Below are 22821 nucleotides of genomic sequence, written 5' to 3' on the forward strand. Positions count from 1 at the left end.
CACACGCACACATCACTTGGCAAGAGCATTTCTCTCTCTAATGGTATACTGTTACCCCTTCTGTTTCTGACCTTGAATACTAATTTTCTCTTCCAAGCTAAAGACAGTTGTGACGACCCACCCTTAAGGGGAAGGCAATTAATGAAGCCTGTCTTGTACAAGTCCTAATGTGGTTATTTTTCATTTTAGCTTTGAGGATTCTTTGTTCAACCCTCTGATTAAAAAATGTGGTGAGTGAATTTTGTGAAATTTCACATAATTTGAAAATTATGTGAAAACAAACAATATGTGAAAATGAAAGTCTATTATAACTACGCACTTTCTAGCAATTATTGCAAAGTAATAAACACTCAGCACTTCTTATACTGCCAAGAGCCTTATGAACATGAATTAGCAATAAATATCAGGTAATCATTATAATCCCTCTGGTCTGTTACACAGAGAAACTGAAGAAAAACTGTGAAATAACACCAATCTCCCTCCAAGCCAGTGGTGGAGCTCTTTGGGGAAGAGGCATTTTCTGTGTCCAGAATTCTTCTGGCTCCTGGCCACTGCCTCAGTACAAATAAAGAATAACAGTGCCTGGACTTCCCATCTTTGCTCGTTCTTCTAAGTCATGGTGCCTCCCATTACACGTGATTTTATCATTAGTAACATAAAAAATGCAAGTACTTCCTTGACAATTTCTGTTGGTAATAAGATTGCAATCTAAATGCTCGCATCCTTTGAAGCACCCATTGCAGGTACAAATACATGGCTCGCTATCTTGGCAACATTTGTTGCAGTAAGTACTATTTTTAATACTCACATGTGTACTTTGGCTATTAGGTTGATTATTTTATCCTTTGTTTCTCCAGTCACTGCTTTAATACAAAAGATGACCTTATGCAGGTGCTGTATTAACATTTACTTTGTTACATTCATCAAATCAAAAGCAAACCTCTCTCTTTTCATATTACGTATGTTTTAAAGCCAAAGACCTGATATTTCCTGCTATCACCTCTGCTTCTGAAGACCAAAGCAGAGGAATCCTTTAGCTCTCTATAATCTCCTTATCATCACTGGTTATTGCTTTTACATTATGATGGTTACAACTACAATAATTTCTCCTGGAAACTTTCCTCTTCTGAATTACTTAATTGTAGGTTCGATTTTTTTTTTTTTTTTTTAACCTATAGGTGTTACTTTTCTAGTATACCCATAGTTCTGCTTCTCTGTATTTCTCCCAATGTTTTCTGTGGTTTCCTTTTGTCAGTTCCACTTGGGCTTGAACCCTATTGTTTTAAAAACAACATGAAACAAATTCTTGTTAGTTGTCTTTTAAACCAACTGACTTACTCTTTATTTTATTTTCTCTTTCACTCTTCTCTTTTTGCTCTGTGCAATGAAATGCAGTGGGACTTCAAGAAAATTTAACCTGTCCCAACTTTCCTTCAGGCTGCTTGTGGCTGGAGAGGGGCCCAAACTAAAACCATAAGGTTAACAACTCTTGGTTCCTGTACATTCCCCATCTACTGAACAGAGCAGTGTTGAAACTCTGTGCCCAAATTCACATTCAGACCTTGCTAGTAGTCACTAATTTCATAATGGACTAAAGTAAACTTGGCCTCAGATCAATTCTTTCTTCTAAGATGCTGGCTGTTAGCCTATCTTCATCTGGAATGACTTCCTACATACCCCCCTTGTACTGCTGAATACAATTGTGCCTGGAATTTGAATAGAAACTCTCTTCCTCTGTAAGTTGTGACGGCAAAAACCAACATCATTAAAGAATAAAATGGGAGAGAAAGTGAGATGTGGAAGAAGATCTGGTGTGTGGTGCAGAAGACAATAGCTAAAAGTTCTGCCGAGAGCTTTGTCTGGAAGCACTGTTAAGATTGTGGTACTTATCTCTGATTCTGCCCTCATTTCTGTAGCCACTGAGGGTCCTTGGTGCATGAGACATGAAGCTCTCCCTGCATTATGGTGAAATGGCAGAGCAGTCAGAGAGATCCAGGCCTGCGGGGTCTCAAGAGAGAGGATGAGGTTTCTTCCTCCTGGTTTTTCCTGGTTAGATTTTGCTAATGAAATCCATCCTAGGGACATGTTAGTGGCTCTCTCCCTACAAACACCTCTAGGCTGTCCACATGCACTCTAATTCAATGGCACCTTTGCCTGCTTTACATGTGCAGCACCACGATTTTAACCAACATTTCCTGCTTATTTAAATGCTTGTTTGTTCCTTGATGCTGAAAGCCAACCCTACCACTAGCATGGGGATCTGCGCCCACTTCCTCTCCAGCAGCTGCCATCCGGACAGGGAAGCATTGCAACCAAAGCAAGAAAGATTATGAGAGCTTCCATGTGCAATCCAGCAAGCCAGAAAGGGCTTCTGTTTCCAGAGCACAAGCAAACAAGCTGTACCAAGTTAAGTTTGGTGTAACTATATATAATTTTGAGGCCAGGAGAAGGTCTGTCTGCTCTGGGGAAGCACTGTAGCAGGCATATCAGTTATGAAGTTCATCTACCGTTGGATTCAGAGATGATACATCAGAATTTCCTACTTCTGAGCAAATCAAGTTTTAGACAGATAGGGAATGCCTTTTTAAAAGATACAGGCAAGAAAGAGAAGACTAAAGTGTAGCAGGAATGTGCTGGCGATGCCTTACTGAGAGGGGAGCTCAGTCACCCCAAGAAACAGGGGCTGCTAATTCACTGGGGAAATAAAGATCCCAGAGAGCCTGGGAAAAACAAACAGGTCCTTCTGGGTAGTGAACTATTTTTCAGGATTCTTTGGCAGGCAACCAGCCACTCTGCTTTGTAAAGTCTTGTTCTTCCTTGCAAGGAGGAAAAAAAATAACTGAAGGGTTCCCGTTTCTTGAATAAGGTCATCATAATGCACTCAAGAAGCCCAGCGCCACTGCTTCTCATTGTGAGAGCTATGGGGTGTAGCTGCATATTACAGGTGCTTGAATAAACAACATTACCACTTTCAGAAGAGTAGAAAGTATATAATAGACAAGCCTAATGACTTCAGCCGAGCCAGCTTTTCCCCCACTCTTCACAACCCCCCTTCCCACACCCCAGACAGCCTCCAACCCAATACCACAGCCTGTCTCCAAGTGCGTGACAGCAGAAAAAGGTCTTTTCTCCCACAGGAAAAGCCAGTGCGACCCAGATAGGCTGTAGGTAGGTTTAACCCCTTTGCTGGCTGGCCACATGCCATGTATGATCACAGGAAGGCTGTCCCACATATATGTTCATTTCCGGAGTGATATATATTTTTTCTTTTACTTACCTTCCCCATTCCAGCATGAGCATGTCCTAGCTTGACCACTACAGGGAAATTCGGAGTTGTGAGCTGAAAGACAAAAGAATAAGCTCCTCTGTAGTTATTTCTTTCCAGCCATGGTGTTTTAAATAATTTTCTTTTATTTAGTAGCTTTTATCCCCTTCCTTGATGCTGATAGGAAGATAGAAAGGCCAAATGAAGTTTGTCTAGGTAGTAGGGCAATAAGCAAGTGGCTCTTTACTGGGTCCCATATGATTGGAAACGGAAGCCAGGCAGAACTCCTCAGATCTGCTGCATGATAGCAGTTTTCCCACCCTGTACATATGGATGTGTGTACACTCATGTACATGCATGTAAAACACAGTCACATTTGCAAGCTGGAGTAACTGAACACTTTCAGATGCTGACAGAATCTGAATTGTGAGAAAGACAAGGGTTGTTTGTTCTTTACCACACAGACTGCTTTGGCCTTAATAGTGAATGTCCCCCTCCTGCCAGAGGGAAGGCAGGGGGTATAAGGAGGGAGAGAACTGGGGCCAACCCTTAGGTGAAACTCACAAAGTCCATCTGTCATAAAGCCTCTTCCTCTCTTCCCTCACTTCAGGAGTGGGTATAGTGAATAAAAGAAAACAAAGGGGTTGGAATCAGCAATTTAAAAAAAAAAAAAGTCATATCTTCTCCCTGGCTTGTGTGGCCTTTGCACTGGGCAGGGTTCTACCACCCAAGTCACGCAAGTGCCTCTTAGAGCATATGTGGGATTTTACTTGAAAAACTGTGAGCATCCTCTCTACCTTTTCTTCTCCAGTTTCATGCTCATGCAGGGTTCTCTTGGAGTTATTGGCTCAGAGCTGTGAGGCTGTACTGGTAGGAAGTGCACGTCAGGAGTAACTAGAATAGATACACACTACGTCTCCCTTATGTACTGGTTGGTCCATTTCTGCACCCTGTGATGTTCATCTTGTCCTGTGCTCATGATCCTTTCGATTGAAATGCTCTTTGTTCAGCACATAACCAGTTATTTTTTATTACGTATTTCATTTCCTTTAAAGACACTTTTGCCATTACTTAAATGCCTGAAGCGATGAGCTCAATTCATTAAGCAGTTGACCTGGAGATCTGGCAAAGGGAGGGAGCTGAATTTTGGCAGATAAATGGGTCTCCTATTTATTGAAGTTTGAGAATAGGTAAACAAATTGTTCTTGAGCTAATTACCAATTGTCTGTATGGACAGGCAGGCACTACGCCCTAAAGATAGAATGGGGCTGCCGTCTCCATCTGTGGCAGATCACTATAAATAACAAAATTACTAATGAACACTGATATGTTTTGCAATTCAGCTGCTTATATAAAGAAATGCCACAGGACAGGGGAACAGTGAGTGCATCACGTTCTCAAGCAGCCTGTGTCACTTGTGAGGACTTTCTTCAGGCGGAAAGCTGAAGGATCGTCTTCAGACCACAGAAGGGCACACAGCTGCAATAAATCACAGTCCTGTCACAGCCAGGGACCAGCACCACTGCTTCAGAAGAAGAGGCAAGAGACTGATAGGTGGCCATCCTGAAGCCAAATAGTTAAGCATATGTCCAGGCACATGAGTTTGTGCCCTATTTCCCCTTCACCTCTCTAATTCGTTGTAAGAGTCTGAAACTTAATTTGCTGCTGGCATAAATGGATCAAATGAAGGACTGCACCTAAGGCTTACTGAAGATAGGGCTATGGGTGGACCATGCCAGGCCTTTAATGCTGGAAGATGAAAGGTAACCTAGTAGTTAGGGCACACACCTGCTCAGGCTCTGGGAGACGTGGCTCACTTCCCAGCTCTCTCATCTATACCCCATGCCACCTGTTTGAGCATTTGCAAGCCCTGGCCTCTGTTCCCTGTTTGTGAGCAGAGGCAGCAGCTGTTCCTACGGCACAGGAAAAGCAAACTGCATGCTGCGAGCCCGCCTGATACCCTGGCAAGGAGGCCAAAGAAGTGTGCGGCATAGATAATGTTCTATCACCAGCTCAAAGCAGACAGAGGCAGGAAGCAATGTCTCTACTGCCCTGTTTGTGTACCCTGTGCACAAGTGTTGCTGAGGGAGCCTGGCTTGGGCATGAGGCCTGGGAGTGGGAAGCATCTGTTTTCCTGTATACATGCAAAGAAAGTCTGGGATCCAATAAACAACTCGAGTTTACCGTTAGCCTGCAAAATACCACCGACAATGACAACGTGCAGCTCAAACTTCTCCCTTTCTCTTTGCTTCTTGGAAGCTTGAGCTCAGCTTTCTTAGTAAGCCTTGGTCTCATCCCACTTAGGGGTGACCAGCTGTTGCCAGAGCGTGTTGGGGTCACACACAGCTTGCCCTAGGCATAGTGTGTGGGGCTTGGGGTGAGACGCAGATCCAGACATGTGATAGCCTCATTGGGAAAGCTGTGGTTCCAGAGTGGCAGAATCTGCCTCTGCCACCGAAACCCCACCAAATTTCCACGTACATGAACGTACCTTATGGAAGAATACATGAGAGGCCACGGCACATGCACTGAGCTGCATTATATAATGAGTTTATCTAGTGACAGTGGAGTGCCCTTAGCCTGTGCTGCAGTTGTGTACTCAAAAGCTCTCTATAGTCCACAGGACTAAATCAACCAGTGTCCACAACCACCCGATAATAGAGTTGGGAGACCCTTGCTGAAATGGTGGAAGTGGGCTGAACTCCACTGCAGTCAATGGAAATGCTTCTAGCTTCCATCAGAGTCTTGCTGGGACTCGGGTCCCATTTTTATTGCTAATAAGGAGGCCAGCCAGCATACTTGGCAAGCAGCTAGATTGGTAGGGAAGGCGAAGGAAGGGAGAATGTATTATACACACAACTATGACACAATTCACACACACACGTGGTGAGAAGTTCTGAGGGTGACCGAAGCCACCACAAGGGCAGAACCCTGAGATGAGTATTTACACATACTTAGTCATAAATTTCCTGTGGAAGAAGATTGTTATAATCACAGGATAGCACCACATTTTAATAAAAAACGCATGATTTTACTGAAATAAAGCAAAGAAATACGTCTGTGCCTTTGTGTTTGTTTATGTGTTGTAAGGGCTCTTTTCTCCTGGAGAAATAGTGAAAAACATTTTGATGATTTTAAAATGTGCATGAACTGTTGACAGGACTGTTATAGAAGATGCTTGCAGGTTTTGGGATGGGACTATAGTGCTGTAGCTAGCTCAGTGATCAGATGCAGGGTGTTAGATCATATGCATAATTTAATCCCTGGAATTGCAATTATAAATATTGTCTCACAAAACCTTTGAGATGGCAAGGTTTACATATGGTCTAGAGCTTGGTGTATGTAGAAGCCTGTTAAGAGTCAAACAGGAATTTGAATCCTGAACTAGGAACTCGTCAAAACCATCTTTGGTAGTAGTGAAGGTAAAATCATGAAGTTATTTCCAACTTACATTAATGGCCCAAAGTATAACATTTTAAGGGCTGATTTTAAGGGCTCTGCTCTGTGTGTAGTGTCACTGCAAAGATCACTTGGCAGTTTATCAGTTTTGGCACTGGTGTGTAAAAGTGGGTGCTGGTATGCATACATTAGCCTTTATTTGAAAACACGTGGCTGTAAACTATGACACTTTCCCCTTTACCTTCTGCCCTTCCTTTCCAACAAGTAATGAGGTTTTCAATACTTCTTGTCAATTTATTAGTATTTTTTCTTCTTATTGCTGGTGGAGCAGTAGAACAGAGTTGTATTTAAATTGATCAGAAGGGAGGAATCTTAGAAAGGCAGTGTTCAAAGCCAGGTTGGACAAGGCCTTGGTCAACCTGGTCTAGTGGGAGGTATCCCTGCCCATGGCAGGGTGGGTGGGACTGCTTGATCTTTAAGGTCCATTCCAACTCCTTAACATTCTATGATTCTATGAAACCCGATCTAACCCATAAACACAATGCTTTCCACTCTTTTGTTTCACTGAGGTCCTCAAGGGAGATGCTGATCTTAAGTCTGTGATTTTGTGTACTGTCCTGTAGTCCATGAACAATGCAGAAGGTCCCTTGGTTTCCATCTGCTATGTTTAGGTTTTTTTGCACTAGTTCACACTATCTCGGCTTATACAATGAACTCCCATTTTCTACTATTCTTTCTTCTGCAAAACCCTTCCAATCAATGCTAACATGAATAGTTCAGGCTGCGATTACATCATGGATAATATTAGAAAGGATTTGGGGAGGTGGGAGATGGAGTCATTAAAACTTTGGTCTCTTGGCATCAGTATTGTGTTTCCACAGCATCTAGGGTTTTGAACTGGGCCAGAAGGCCCCACAGGACAAGGTATTGTAATTTTTGCTTCACCCTTCCCCCAGAAGTAATATTATAAATTTTTCAAGCTTTTATACTCTAAACCTGATCTTTCTGTTTATTTAGCTGCCTTTACTTGTATAATGACAAAGTCTGTTTTCTGGGTGGGTACTTAATGGATGATGGGAATGTTGTTCAGGCACTTGAGAGCTAAATGTTGAAAGTAATGTGTGTGGCACTTCCCTGGTGTCAGTTAAGTTGGAGGAACAGTGAACATATAATTTCCTGTAAAAGCAAGCAAGCTGATTCAAAACTACAGGAAAATACTGATGTAATGACATGATGTCATTTTGTTTATTGAGCTATCTTACTAAAATCCCAAGCTGAAGATCAGCACTTGCCAGCCTTGCCAGGCACAGAAAAATTAGGGATATATAGTAAAATAGAGGAGAAGTAGTGCTTTTTATTTTTCACTTACTAGTGGATGTAATCACCAACAGCATGCAGCATGGCTCACCCCGTGGATCAGGACTGTGATCCATGGAAGTTTGTGGTAGCCAGTGACTGGGACAGACAAGTCCTTCTCCTCTGCTGTTTACCAGGTGAGAAATAGTGTAGGGAACAACAAGCAACGATAGAAGAGCATGTTGAACAATAGCAGTTGCCAGCAGAAATATCTCTGCTCTATTAAAGACGTGTGCTATGGATTCCTTTAAAACACACACCTGTGTATTGAGTACTGTATTATAATTAGAGCATAGCAAAGAAAAAATCATTATCTGAGGAAAGAGGGCCTGTGCTTTCAAATCCTGAGGAGGAGTAGGTATCCACAAGAGTCTCAGGAGGAAAGAGAAGGTGGGGGTTATGATGAGAACAATCAGATACTTGTGGCAGGAGGAGTTCAATGACATCTGGATCAAGATAGCACTGTACAAGGTAGGACCTGAAGCAGTATCATAGTTGATGGATGGGATGGCAGCTGGAATACAACAGTGCTCCTAGCAAAAGAGTAGTCAGGGTGTCATTTTAGAATGGGTTAAGTACAACAGAGTTTTCTTTACTGAGCTGGGGCAATGAAATCAGTGCTGTGGATTATTTAGTCCACAGTAGTTTTAGTTATTTGTAAGGGAGATTTGTAACATCAAATGGGAATAAACTAACACAGCTGAGCCCTAAGTTTTAGGCAGCAAGAAAATTTGGGAAGTAGCATGAAGAAGAGGCACGAATGAGACTGATGATTACAAGGTTTTAAGGGAGAGAAAACATTCTAATTTGAAATGGGTTTCAGTGCTGCATCGAGAACAATAGGAGAACAAGGAATGAGTGTAAAGCAAAGTTAGATTCAAGATGCTTCAGATGGATGGGCTTTTCATTTTATTCAGCACTGGGGCTGCAGATAGCAATGAACATAGTATATAGATGGAGATATTGCATGAATCAATTTGTGCTAGTAAGTCAAGTCAGCAGTGCCTTAGAGGATGAAGATCCTTTAGGGTGGTAAAAAAGCATCCTTTGATTCTATCATTGCTTTAAAAGCACAACACAAAAGAAAAAAAAAAAAGAAAACCCAACAGTAGCATGACTTAATCCCCACATCCTTGAGTAAACAAACCACAAACCAGTGTTTTAGGGCTCTAACACTTGCTGTGGTTAGAATGGGTCATGGAAGTGAGTGAAAAGGGTTAAGCACAGACCGGAACACTTTGTCATTAATTCCACCTCTAATGTTACTTAACTTCTCCTTTATTTGAGACAGGATGTATTTGGGTTCCCATGGTGGGGAATAAGAGTGTGAGCCTTTGATATTATTCTCATTCCTTCGGAGCTTCGAGTGTGACAATTATATGAGCATATCTGGGCAAGCAGATGCTCAGCAAAAAAAGAACAAACCAAAAATACAGTGTATGTGCACACACACGTGCATATTTGTATTCACACACATATCTAGCAGTCCTGGTTAATAAATCCCCATTACCACACCTTAAATCATAGGTAAATTTTTTAAAGGTTGTTGCGAATACATAAAAAAGTTCTTTAATTTCTCAATATATGGTGTTCACTTAGCTGGTATTTTGCAGTGGTGTCTTTAAGGAAGCCTCTTGGCTTTCTTTGTTTGCTAGGAGAGTGAATACATTTCTCCCAGTTCTATATATTGAAAAACTGTCTAAACCTATTTTATAGGATTTGATGAAAGAGAAGAAGAAATGCTTGAGTTTCCTCTTCCTCTTGACCTGAATTGTGTGCCTTTTGCTGTATTTTTCTCTAATTACAAAATTTCATTCCCCATGTTAAAACATTGCACAGGAAGAGATTGTTAAGGAGGTGGAGAATTCTCTATGAATATTCTTTTGTTAAGTTACCTTTGGAAAAAACTGTAGCATCTAAGCTATGGTAAAATATATAAGGAGACAGATGGGAAAGGAAAAGCTTTATGGATTTATCCTGAAGTCTTCAAAACCATTGCTCTTCCAAGAATCCCTAAGGTTCACAAGACAGTGGCCGACAGATCTCCCTTCACTTGGCAGGCTTGATTGTCCTATTTTTTTTGAAAATTCTGAATTCTCACTGATTTCAAAATGAGCAGCATGGGGTTTCTTTGGAGAGAAAGCTTCCCTAAACTTCACAGTGGAAAACAACCTTCAGCAACAGGCACTACGGGAATAATTAGGTCTCACTGAAGCCAATCATTGCCCTATTGCTGCTGGTCTCTAATCTCACTGTGCGCTTTGCTGCAGGTACTTTCCTGTCACCAAAGGATGAAGTGAATGCAGTTCTTACCCCAACTTTTACACAGAGTTTAGTCATGCACCCTGACTGCAAAGCTGGGAGGCTCACACATGACTCCAAGGGCTCAGCTGTGATTTCACAACCTGCTGTAGCACATTTGCGAGTGGTACACTTATGTGAGTGTAAAATGAGAAACAGGTCCTGAGCTTATTAGTACATTCATTGAGAAATATCTTCCTGACACAGAAATGGTTCTGAAGTTTTCTTGTAAAATTCATGCTATTGTAACTGCCAATGACCCTGCATGGACTTGGCTGGCATCACTGTATCAGATGTTGGCAGGAAGAGGACCACAAACAATGAGCCATGGATGCTGCTGGTACAGGGAATGGGATACTGGAACATTTGAAGTACTCTCTGGGCTCCTGAAAGCTGGCAATAGATCTCTGTCTCCTTCCTTCTTGACATTCTTCAGCACTAAAAGACATAGAAATAGCAGCACAGAGAACCAGGCAGTCACAGTTGGACTTCTTTGAAGGATCAATTTTATTTTCATTCTTCTTTAAAAGCGCAACTAATAATCTTGATAATGCTTCAGAAGGGACTTTGGACATAAAGAAGAATGAGAAATATGTGAAGTGTCACCCTGCAGCTGGCATCTCAGGCTATGTCTATACTAGTAAATAGAACAATGGCATAGCAAGGACAATGGCCCTGATTTGCCTATACTGTTAAATTTTTATACCAATCTCTGTCATATTCTGGCATAAGATGAAGAGTCTTGTGCCAGACAATTCCCAAGCACAACATGGAACCAGCATTAGTCTGCAGACATGCCCCACAGGATACTCTGGAGGCTAGAAGAATTCGATAACATGGCTGTGGTTGAATCATGCCAGAGTTGCCAGAGAACGAGCCTGGAACTGTATGGTTTGCTGCTGTTAATGTAGCCTCAGTCTGTGTCACAGGGTTGAGCAGGAGGGTAGCTCTTATCTCACATTATGCCCTATCTTTATATGCTCTCACATTAGTGTTTCATTTCGGTTGCACAGATAAATGGTCTATCACTTGCAGCCATATGTCATACCATTCCCAGATGATAATTTCCACTGACTACCTTTTTCAGACTGAATTCTTAGTGGGTGCTTTTTTGGCCTATAGCCAGAGATATTTACACCACATTTCTTTTGTCCGTTGACCTGGAAAGTCAGGTATTATCTCACATGGGAAATGTTTGTGCTAGGGGCTCAGTTTGTTCTGGTTTGCAGCTAGATCTTATTTTCAGCATTCTGAGCCCTTAGGCTCATGCAGGAATTCAAATACTTTGCTAATGCAGCCTAGCAGTGAGATACACGGCCCCTACTTTTTGTGCTTTGGGACATAAATGTGGGGAGTGTCTCCAAAGTTCTATTCCACGGACTTCCATCATCCGTGGGATGGCTACACATGGAGTTGAACACTGGCAGCAGCTCTTCTGAACCCTAAATTTGTGGTGGCATCTTTTGCAGGTGCCTAGAGCAGGTGGGGGCCAAGCATGAGCTCTGTTCTTCCTACATCCTCGTTCTTGTGCTTCACAGTTTTAAGATTCTTTCTCTAGATAAAAATCTTCTGTGTTTATCCAGACTAATTTTTTGGCTCATGTCAGAGACACGGAGAACATGAAAAGCAACCATTGTATCCTATGTTTGAATTGGCTCTGTGTCTCTTGAGATTTCTTAGGAACTTTCAAATTACATAGTTTTGGTAGGAGCCAAAAGCTGTGGGAAGGGCTGTATTTCACCATCTCTCCAAATCCAGCAGTTGCTTGGAGAAGAAACTGAGGTCCCAAGGTGTAAATTTTATATTTTCAAAGGTTGAAGTGTCATGTTTCAATGATTCTGTGAATGAACACTTATTAAATGAGCACTAATTAACTTCCCCTCCCCCCCCCCTTAATCCAAATTGGAAATGAAATGCTTTTAAACTGCAAGAGGGAAGTTTTTATTACATGCGTTTTATTTCTCTGTGTTTCATTCTTGAGAATTTTTGAGATTCAACTTTGGGTTAGGAAAAAACCTTGAAATCTCTCAAGAACTGAAAAATACCTTTTCCTACCTAGGCTTCAAAGGCATGAGCCCACAGTGGCACCCCATGGATATTTGTCTCCCTCTTGTGGTTCATTCCATGGGATAAGACGCAATCCTGCTCCACCTGTTTGCTAAAGCCACTAGAACTTCCAATAAAGTGGAAGAAACTGTGGGTGACCTGTGCTCCTATTTGTCTGTGACCTCAGTGCTGAGATACAACCTGGCTTGATATTAGGAGGCAAAACCAGTAGGAAAATCGAACAGGCTCCACAAAGGACACAGGCAGAATTATTTTCAGCTGGGACTGGCTTCTGTTTACATCTTTTCCAGCTGTAACGAGGAAGGGGCTCCTGAAGTGAAAGCATTCAGAGGAAGACAGAAGAAACCACTGTGTGAATCAACCTTTTTCATCTCACAACCACCACCTCGGTCAGTGGCATTTTTCCCCTGCTGAGCACACATACTGATGTACCGCATGCTGCAACAGCCGGGAATGGTGAGAAGCAGGAAGCAGAGAAATTCCTTTTGGAGTAACACATAGACTCTCTTCTTTACTTTGGGCAAGTCTGGAGTGGCAAAGGATGCTGTGGTCTCTCTCAGCCCACTCCTTCTGTTTTGTCTAAAGAGAAAGGGTTCTCCCTTTACTGGAAATAGAGGTGGAGACTCGAGCTGATTTCATCTGTGAGGCAATATCTTCACTTCTCTGGGATAAATGAGGCAAATGTGAGTTGGTCCACGCCCAGTAAAAGAAGGTATTTGTTTTTCTTCCCAGGGACAGTCCTGAGACTGTTGTGGGATCCAGGCAGGATTTTGGAATGTGGGAAGGAACCCACATGGAGGTAATTGGGCATGTGCCTGAAAGAAGGGCGTTGGGTTCACTGAGGGAGCTCATGCTGGGCACTCTGGCTGGGGGCAATACCAGGCACAGTCAAAGTCTGAAACAAGTTCAGAAAGATGGGTTTCTTTAAAGGCTACTTTCTTAAATACAATTCTACCTCTTTTCTTCCCACCAAACTTCATGACATTAAATTATTTTTCAAAACTAGTTGCTGAAGTCTTTTATTGTGGTCCCGGTTTTAATTCTCATGGAGATAGTGCCAGCACCTCAGTAATGCTGTGACTGAACTTCTCTGCTGAGCTTCTGTGCTGCACAAACAGTTGCTATCAGAATACACAGATTGAACTTCGGGGGCATAGAAGCATCTCTTAAACAACAACAAAAAATCTTTGCACAACAAAGAAAAAAAGTTTGCTCTCTCAAAGAAGCTAGATCATACCTTAATTTGTTTAGGATTACTCAAGACCTGTAAAATAAATCTTAATCTCAAATGGGAGAAACCAAATGGGCTTTCTGTTTTCTCTTGTTTTTGTTTCTTAAATTCCGAAATCAAAGACAGTTTTGTATACATTTGTCCTTGTGGGCTTCTCAACTGATTGGGTTTCACCCGTCAGTTATGGGTGGGACAATGAAGAAAATACTCAAAACTTCCCATACAGGAGTGTTTTGGCTAATTCCATGCTCGGAGAGTAGCAGGTGCCCATGCTATGTGTCTGTGCACTTTTGGACTTCAGTAGCAAGAATCTCTGATACCAGGCCTTGAAGACAGAGTACTATTTCATATGCATTTTGTAGACAGCCCTAATTAGCTAAATTAGTTTGTCTGCATCATAAATGTAAGGCAGCGCACACTGGATTTGTCTCTAATTGTGGCATTGCTGTGGTGATAGGTTGCAGACTTTTTTTTTTTTTTTAACTTTCTCATTAGTACTTAGCTTTAGGCATTTGTGAGAAACCACAGCCTCCTAAAGCTCCCACTCCTGTCCTCTTAATTTTGACTCACAAAGTTTTAATGGATGAACAGAAAGCAAAGAAAGCCTTTGGTTCTCATACCATTCAGCAAATCTCTGGCTGGCATTGGCATTGTTTGGGAACCCTTGTGGGGATGAAAGCAAACTCTGTACAGATGTGGCCTCTTCCGAGACCGCTCTTTGAGGCCTGTTGATTCTCAGAACAAAAAGCACGTGAGGAGGGTGACTGGCAGGGGATTTCCATGGAGTGCTCTAAGTGAAGTTATTTTAAACTGATCCTGCACCACACAGGACCAGTGGTAGTCCTTGATGGGAGGGGTTCCTGAAAGTACAAATGCTGCTGTGACCCTTTGCATGCAGTGAATTTTTCCATAACCTCAGTGGGACTGGAGCGAGCACGTCCACTCCACACAGCGGGACACTGTGTGGAGATCCTCTGCGCTGATAGGGTCACAAAGCATATCATGATGCAAGCTCGCCAGTTGGAAGCTGGAAAATGTAGACCTGGATGAATGTGGTAAAAAATACACATGTAGATGGCTTATGCAGGGACAGTTTGGGTGTTTCTGTTCCCAGACCTTTCAAGGGAGGCAGAATGAGGTTAGCCTACATGAATCTGGCCACTGTGTATTTTTGGACTTGATCTCCACCGGTGAGAAGTTAATGGAGTGAAGCCATCTGGCTGGGCATCTCTGTGCCTGCTGTGAAGATATGCTTGCAGGAGCACTTATGACAAATCCTGTCCTTTCTTCCTAAACCCTCACACAGGGAGTTTATGAGGCATGATATGCGAACCCTGCCCCGTGAAAGGATTAACCAGCTCTCAGAAACTGGGAGTGGTAAATGGGATCCCTCCTGAAACAAATCCCACTATGAGTACAACCACTGATTAAACTGAGGCTTTGGATGGTAAAACTGTAACCGGGGCAGGAAATTTGATTGCATCCCTCAATCCAGCCGTCTGACTTCATGCAGCTAATGCTGTCCCGAGCTCATCACTGTGGCGGCATGGCATCGCACACGTAGGGACTGGAGTCCTGCAAGCACTGAAGGCAATCGTAGTTAGCTCATTCATTTTAATGAGACTATGGTTTCTTTTGCAATATCTGGTAAAGAAGGTTTATCTCAAATTCCTCTCCTACCCTGAGGTATTTTCACCATTTTGCTGTTTGATGATGTAACTTTCAAGCAATCCTGTGAGGATGTCCTTTAATGCCCACAGCTGAGGGTGACTGAGAGTAGCAGGACAGCGGAGAGGCTGAGGCCAGTCACCCAGCTTATGATGCAAAGTCCCAGGGGGACATGGACCAAAGCTTCCTCAAAGTGTCCTCGCAGCAGGGAGAAGCAAGCTTTTCCAGGAATTTGGAGCAGTGCTGGGAAAGCTCAGAGAGGGGGGGAAGCTGCTGACCCCTTCCTCTCGTCTCTTCCCACACATCTGTGAGGTCTTAGGTTGTGACCATTAAGGAAAGGCTGGAACTCTTCCCTCTAGGGTGGCACATCTCTGTGCCACACCAGCACTAGCCTGGGACCATGGGCCTCATTTGCCCTAAAGTTTCCAGGTTGCCAAGGTGATGCTAGGAGACACAAATCGCGTCTATATGTGATTTCATTCTTTTATGCCATAAGCTAATTGCTTCCTTGTACCACAATATGTTCCAGCTGTTGGTCTTTATCTGTTTCTGGGTTTCTTCTGTCACTCTGGAGCATGGGCAATTTAGAAATGGTTCCCACATTTCCTCTTTTACTTCAAAAGAAACAAGAAAACAAAAACACTCTCAGGCAAAATTTGCCCGCTCTTAACTGTATTTCTCTACGTGAGAGGCTCCAAGATCAAATTCCATAAAATATTACCTATCAAAAGGGTTTCTTCACATTTGTTGATGCAGAGCAGAGCTTCTTCTTTGGTGACACCGCACACATAGAAGCCCAGACAGAACTGGGACAAGCTAAGCTGTGAATTATGTGACAAAGACAGCTTTAATCTTTAACATGGAGCTACTACTTGTCTAACCTCGCAAAGCCTGGCTTGGGACTCAGAGAGAATGAGGACCCTTCAGTTCGTAAAATTTGATGTGAACCTTCTGTGTCCTCACCAATAGATGACATTAATTCCATTGAATTCCTTAGATCCACTGGGCCGTTTCAAGAGGCAGTTAGGTGCTACACAGGACTAGACAGACAGCCAGGGATCAGACTTTCAGAGCTACAAGCAATCCATGTAGAAGGAAATTAAACAGGTCCTTCTTCTCCAAGCACAGCCTCAAAACATTTCCTCAGCATTTAACGTTATCTTTAATGTGCTTTCAAGATATAAAGTAACATATCAGGTTCAATATTTTTCAACTGCAAATATGTTATGAAGGAAAGAGAAGATGTATAAGGAGTTGCCCAGAGAGGTGGGTGAACTTGGCAGTGAGATTCAAAGCTGACCTTTGCAAGGTATTAATCACTGGCTAAGCTAACATCTGGCTTGTAACTTCAACAGAAGACAGGATGCTGAGTTTACGGAAAGAGTGAGGGCGAGTTTTTCAGTGAATCAGGAGGAAGACAGAAATGCCTGTATGGAATAGGTGTGACTTGTTAGAGAGCTGGCTAAATGAGGTGAAGCAGAGGCTACTTACTTTAATTCTGTGTGAGGGTTATGGGAGGTAGATGTCCATGCAAACCCTGATCCTTGGTTCCTCCTGCTCTCCTTTGCTTACAGTTTATTGATGGGAACCAGAGACATACAGAATTAAATACCCAGGTGCAAACTGAACCAGCTCTGAACTTCAGTGACCTCTATTTCAGCCTCATTAGTTTGATCTGTCGTGGGAGTGTCAGCTGGTGGCCAGGACTTGCCTCCCAAGGGATAGCCAGCAAGAGAGGTCTATTGCACGATCATGTTGTTCGTGAGCGTGGTGAGTTGCATCACGCAGCCTACAATGCTGTTGGACAAATGTATCTAGCAATGAGGAGGGCAGATTTAACCTGTGCAGGAAATTTTTATAATGAATGGGGTTTATACTGACTTCAGATGACATTAAGAAAGCTTAGTGCTACTGCTATCCTCACCAGTTCCTCTCTGTGAACATGACCAGACAAGCCGGTAAAGAATGGGTACTTTGTCTCTTTGGGTCATGCCTGGGACGTGGGCCTTTCTGCCAGGTTGGCTATGGGAAGCGTGTCATTTAGTGGAAGTCCATTTGGAGTGTGGGACCAAAAACTGGCATGTGTTTGGCAGTAATGCTAGGTGGGACTCTTCCTTTTCTGTGAGACAGCAGCCCAAACCCAGCTAGCGAGGCAGTCAAAGCGTTGGCACCCTGACCTCACATCGTGAACCTCATGTTAGATATGCCTCAGTTACATTTGCAAATGATGGTACAATGTACGTCAAGTGAAGAAAGGAGTTTTAGGCTGACAGAAGTGTGGCTACATGGGAGCTTTGCGCAGGTAGAAAGATCTTGGGACTGAGCTGGCCTTTACACCGCTAGGCAGACACAGGCAGCAGGAAGAAAGCAAGCCTTGCAGATATCATGGTCTTTTTTGAGAGGTTTATACTGACTGCAGAGGTCGTTGGAAAACACTCGGTATGAGTGCTGCCAGGTCATAAAGTAACAGTGTAATCCCATCGGGCATTAGCTCCTGCTCACTCTCTTTATTGCAAATATAGCTCAAGTTCCCAGATTTGGAGAAATAAGGTCTTAGATCTAGGGTTCAGTGGAGTTTCTCAGCTTGAGAAAACGCTTCATCTAAAGCCAGCACTGACTGAAAACAGAGGGCAGCTCCTCTGGTAACTGCTACTCTGGTACTGCCAGGTACTTCAATGCACTAGGCATTGTACAAAACCAAAATGCAAACATCCAGGCAGAACACAACCGGTGAATAAACAGGAATAAAACGTGTGTGTGTGGGGTGGGAAGATGGTCAGCACAAATGCATATACATCAAGTTGTGACAGAAAATAGTCAGTGCTCCTAAGTGGTTATCAGGCCAGTCAGAGGTAGATCCTGCTAGACCACTGTAGCCTCTTCGGAGACTGATTATTTGACAAATGGTGATGTGAGAAACCATCACAGGTTTCTCAGCAGGTCCTTCAGCCATTCACATGGCACCAAGTTTTCCCAGGAGTGCCGGCCAAGTGTGCTCAAGCCAGAGTTTCTGTCTTACCTAACTCACAGGCCTGGACCTGATCTGTAGCAAAACTTCTGATGAGATTTCATCCACTCCTTAGTTTAGATGAAGTTTAAGGATGCAATGAAAGAGCTAAGCTCTTCTTGAAGGTGAGTTCTTAACTTTGAGAATAAAAGCCTAGGGTTTGGAAATCTGAGATCAGCATATTTGCACTGATGAAAACTCAGTTTTGAGCATGATCTGACAGAGCTCTGACATTGTCTGTCTGGGTGTGGTGGAAAGTATATTTGATTGCATTGGGAAGGATTTGCAGAGGTGTTTTTTTTCTTGGGGACAAGATGACCTATTATCAATATATACAATTATAAAGTAGACTTAGAGTATACTATGATAAATGCTGTGCAAAACATATCCTGCTTCAAACATTTATAGTCAAAACAAAGAAGATGAAGGAGAATTATTGTCATTTTGGAAATGAAGAACTGAAGCACTGGGAGATTAAGTGACTTGCCGTGAATCAAACAGGCAATCTGTGGCAGAGCCAGGAATAAAATCCAGATCCCACTGAAGCGACCTAACCAGGAACATCCTTCCCATTGAATAGTTTAATTAACATAAATTAAACAGCAAGTTGACTCAACATGTTTTTAATTTTACATGTGTACTTCAGAGAACACAATAATTGCATTTTATAATCTAAAAATAAACAAACACATATGTTTGCTAGAAAAACAACAGGCACACAGGAAAAAATAATTCATTGTTTTATTATATTTGGTGTGAAGTCCTTCATTAGGACTAAACTTGTGATGTGAAGTGAAGGAAGAAGGCAAAGAACCCTCTCCTTCTGTTCTAGTTTATTAGGATTAAAAATAACCCTTCTTTTAGGTCTGTGCTGTCTGAGTGCCAGGGCTCTGTGTAAACAGAGTCGAACAATGGATTCTTTAAGCACAGATCCTGTCAAATCCACCACATCCTCAGTAAATTCAGTGATGTTCAGTGAGCAAGAGGCAGAGCTGAGAATTTGCTAGCACCTAACACATGCATTTGAAAGGGTCCAAAGATGGAAACAGTCTGGAAAGCACCTGAGCACCTCCCGTATGCTGAACAGGAAGATGAGAGCAAAAGGGATACAATAGCAAATCCCAGTCAAGGGGAAGATGTCTTTTAAACTCAGCAACAAATCTGTCTAGTCTTTGAAGTTGTCTACACCAGGCTTCATTCCCAGACAGCAGGGTGAGCATTCCTCTCTAAAATTAAGCCCCTGGCAATTGCTCCCCCCAGGAATAAGCATGTACTGAGTGTAGGAAAGCTACACATGAGTGACAATAGGATTTAAAGAGCAAGAGACACAGCAGATCTGATTTAGACCTCATGGGAACATTCACAGAGCCTTTTCTACATGTAAAACACTTGCATTGAATTAAGCTAAATCAATATAAGCCAGCTGGAAAGTGATCAATGGGGATGGCATTCACAAGCAAACAAGAAATCTTTTTGCAGGGGCTGCCTACCAGTGTAGTGCCACGTAGTCCTGGTCAGCACAGATTTCATGGGGAAAGTCAAAAGGCAACAGCTCTTGTGCTAACCACTCTTGCAACACATGATGCCAGCACAACCTCGTGTCTGCAGGCTACTCCCCTCCCAGATCACAGCACATCACCACCCCTGACAACGAGCAATGAGACTGAGGCAACTGCCCCTGCGGACGAGAATGTATGAGCTGGAGCTCAGTGCTGTGCTGGAAGGCTCACGGAACTCCCCACCAGCCTAGAACACGTGCTGTTCAACCGCGTGTTTCATATGTAGATCAGCCTTTACTATCTTGGGGTCTCTTCTGTAACCTCTTTCCCGCAGTTAAAGTGAAACTAGAAAATTTGGCAGATCCCTGGCTTTTGTCTACCAAGCTGAAAAGGCACAGGACTCTCTTTCTGTGACATTGCTGCCAATAGGACACAAACCCTGCTTTGATTTTCACTGGAGCTATTTTACACACTTTTTTGTTTGTGAGGAATGTCAGGAAAATGTGAGTAATATTTGATGGCCCCAGCATTATGTCTAAGATTGCACAGAAACTTGGCAAACTGGAACCTGGTGGCTGTATCCTTCCAGCCACTGCACCCCTTCCAGGAGAAACCACTCCTGTTGCACTCCACTTTTCTTCCATGATCAAAGCTTAAAGACATTTAGAAGTTCTAGACAGATCCCATTCTTGCACCCACGTTTATGTTACTCATGTCTGAAGAGTTGGGAATGAGAGACTGAATAAAGTAGGCTTCTGTCACACTTCTTCAATGAGTTACTTCTCACCCAGCATTAGACTGGATGAGAAGTATGATATGAATATCATCTGCAGCAGCCAGTCTGGACAAACTTTAGAATCAGTGGAGATAAACTGGAGGTTTCGGAGCCTGATTTGTCCAAACTATTTGAGACACATACCTCAGGCTGAGAATAGCTGCTCCACCGTAATGCCTGTATTTCTCCCCAGTGATGATGAAGACGTGCTGGTGACCAGGTCAAACATACACCTACATAATACACATCTGCAGGATACGTTTCTGCATTTGGTGGAATGAAATTGATTTTGAGCAATGCTGTGGTGCCCATAGGTGAAAAAAAAAAGCTAAGAAAATTGTCTGAATGCTCTCTGGGAGCATGGAGGGTGACTGACAAAAAAATTTAAACTGTCTAATAGCAGATATTGGGGGTCATGGAAAAGGAGCAGCCTGGTTTGCTCTAAGATGATGGGCAGTGGTCTGCAGTGACTGCGTGTGGAAGTGTGGACACTCTGTGTCCTTCTGGCCTCCTCTGCTAGTGTGTGGCCCTCAGTGATTGTGGGAAATTATGCTAGGTGACTCTTCAGCTTAATGCTTCTATGTCAGTCAGAGGTAGCTTCACTTTTGACAATAGCTGGTGCTGAAGTACTGGATATTTCTAATAGTTCTGAATTAATCCTGACATCTGAGGCTCACCAGGATGCTGTATCACAGGAATTCAAAGAATACTGGCTTCCACATAAAAATGAAACATGGGAACCATATGCAATTAAACAGTAAGATAACCAGGGAAAAGTGCAACAGAATTTGGGATTGTTAGCGGTTTGAGGAGTCAAGCTCCTTGACTTTGAGGAGCAGAGTCTCTAGGGAAACAGCAAACGTGGCTGGAACCTGAGAAAAACAGTCAGAATCTACTGCGTGCGCCAGAGTTATTTTTTGGAAATGCTATTGAAATTTGCCATTCAAAGGAAGTTACATAATTCAGACTAAAGCCTAAATAAGACAGACAGTGCTATAATACCACAGAGGATGTAGGCAATTACAAGACAAGGCATCGGCAGCAGAATATTGCATTGAGCATGGAGCTGCCATCCTGCACACAAATCTACAAACACAGTCAGGAGAATGGCTTGTATTTGGAAAAACCTTCAAGGACCACAGTAATTTCTATCACTTTCCAAGACATTGCTTAGCATGGATAAAAAGGACAATAGCACCACTTCCTTAGATGATGCTTCGTGGGACTAGTGAGCAGTGCTGTGGAAGATTAAAGCACTATCATCTAGAAAATAAATAAAATGCCTGTGCCTTGAACATGATGCTGGTGCAAGCAGAAATGTTGCCAGGAATGGGCATGTCAGCATAGAAAGTAAAATTATAGGCAATTGACCATAAACAAGTGAAGCTCAGGACTTTGTGTAGTGAGCCAATTCCTATTAGAGTTGTGACTAAACTCATGGGCAATTAGCAAATTGGAAAAAGTACAGTTTATAATCACACCAAGAGAAAAAAATTAGCCACGAATAAAAACATGCCACTCCCTTAATTTCATTAAAGAGGTAAGTCACCAAACAGGCAGAAGATCAAAACAACTGAAAAAGAGTTTGAGGATATCTTCCAAGGGAAAGGGAACCTGTTAAGGCTTGTCGCATACACTGAAAGCACAGGTTAGTCAAGTGAAAACTCCTATGGCATGGGAACAGTTGGTCAGCTGATGCAGTCTGGCATAAATTCCTTTATGTTGGAGAAATGACGTATTTATTTCACAGGCAGCCTTACTAGATAGCTGTAAAGGCGATGATAGCTATTTTTACTAGACCTAGTCAACTGGCATAGCTAACTGCTAACACAGCACTGCAGTTTTAGTGGATCTGAGCCTGTGATGAACACAGTATGAGACATTTTATTCCTAGTCCAAATTTACACTCAATACAACAGGTTGGTAGGAAGTATTATCAAAATGAGAAACCATCCACTGGAAAAGGGTAAGGATGTAAGGAAGTTAATGTGACCTGCATTTAGCATTGTTAAATTACAAGATTGTACAGGAGATGGGTGGTTTGTCAGCTACAAAGATTTCCTTCAGCAAAAATCTGAAGAAGCAAGAATGCCTTAAGTGTTAGAAGCTGATGACACCATCAAAAGCCTGGCATATCTACAAAGAAACAGATGAGGTAAAACAAACCTTTAAGAACTGAGGTCCTGGAACCATCCATTCCCACATAAAATCCAAGAAGTTGTAAGCAGTAATGAGATCTGAAATTGCAGCCTT

At 42.6% G+C, this 22821-nt stretch overlaps 1 protein-coding gene across 1 annotated transcript in view; it reads right to left on the reverse strand.

Moving 5' to 3' along the window:
• Positions 1 to 22821, reverse strand: part of SYN3 (synapsin III) — a 196323-nt gene that overhangs the window by 33701 nt on the left and 139801 nt on the right. The window contains exon 8 of the mRNA XM_027886661.1: positions 3278 to 3340. Coding sequence (XP_027742462.1) covers positions 3278 to 3340 — 63 coding nt within the window. The remainder of the gene's footprint in view (positions 1 to 3277; positions 3341 to 22821) is intronic.

The sequence above is a fragment of the Empidonax traillii genome, unplaced genomic scaffold (genome assembly GCF_003031625.1).
Source record: "Empidonax traillii isolate 1590-97213 ecotype Southwest subspecies unplaced genomic scaffold, ASM303162v1 scaffold191:size1449129, whole genome shotgun sequence".
In the NCBI taxonomy this organism is placed as follows: domain Eukaryota; kingdom Metazoa; phylum Chordata; class Aves; order Passeriformes; family Tyrannidae; genus Empidonax; species Empidonax traillii.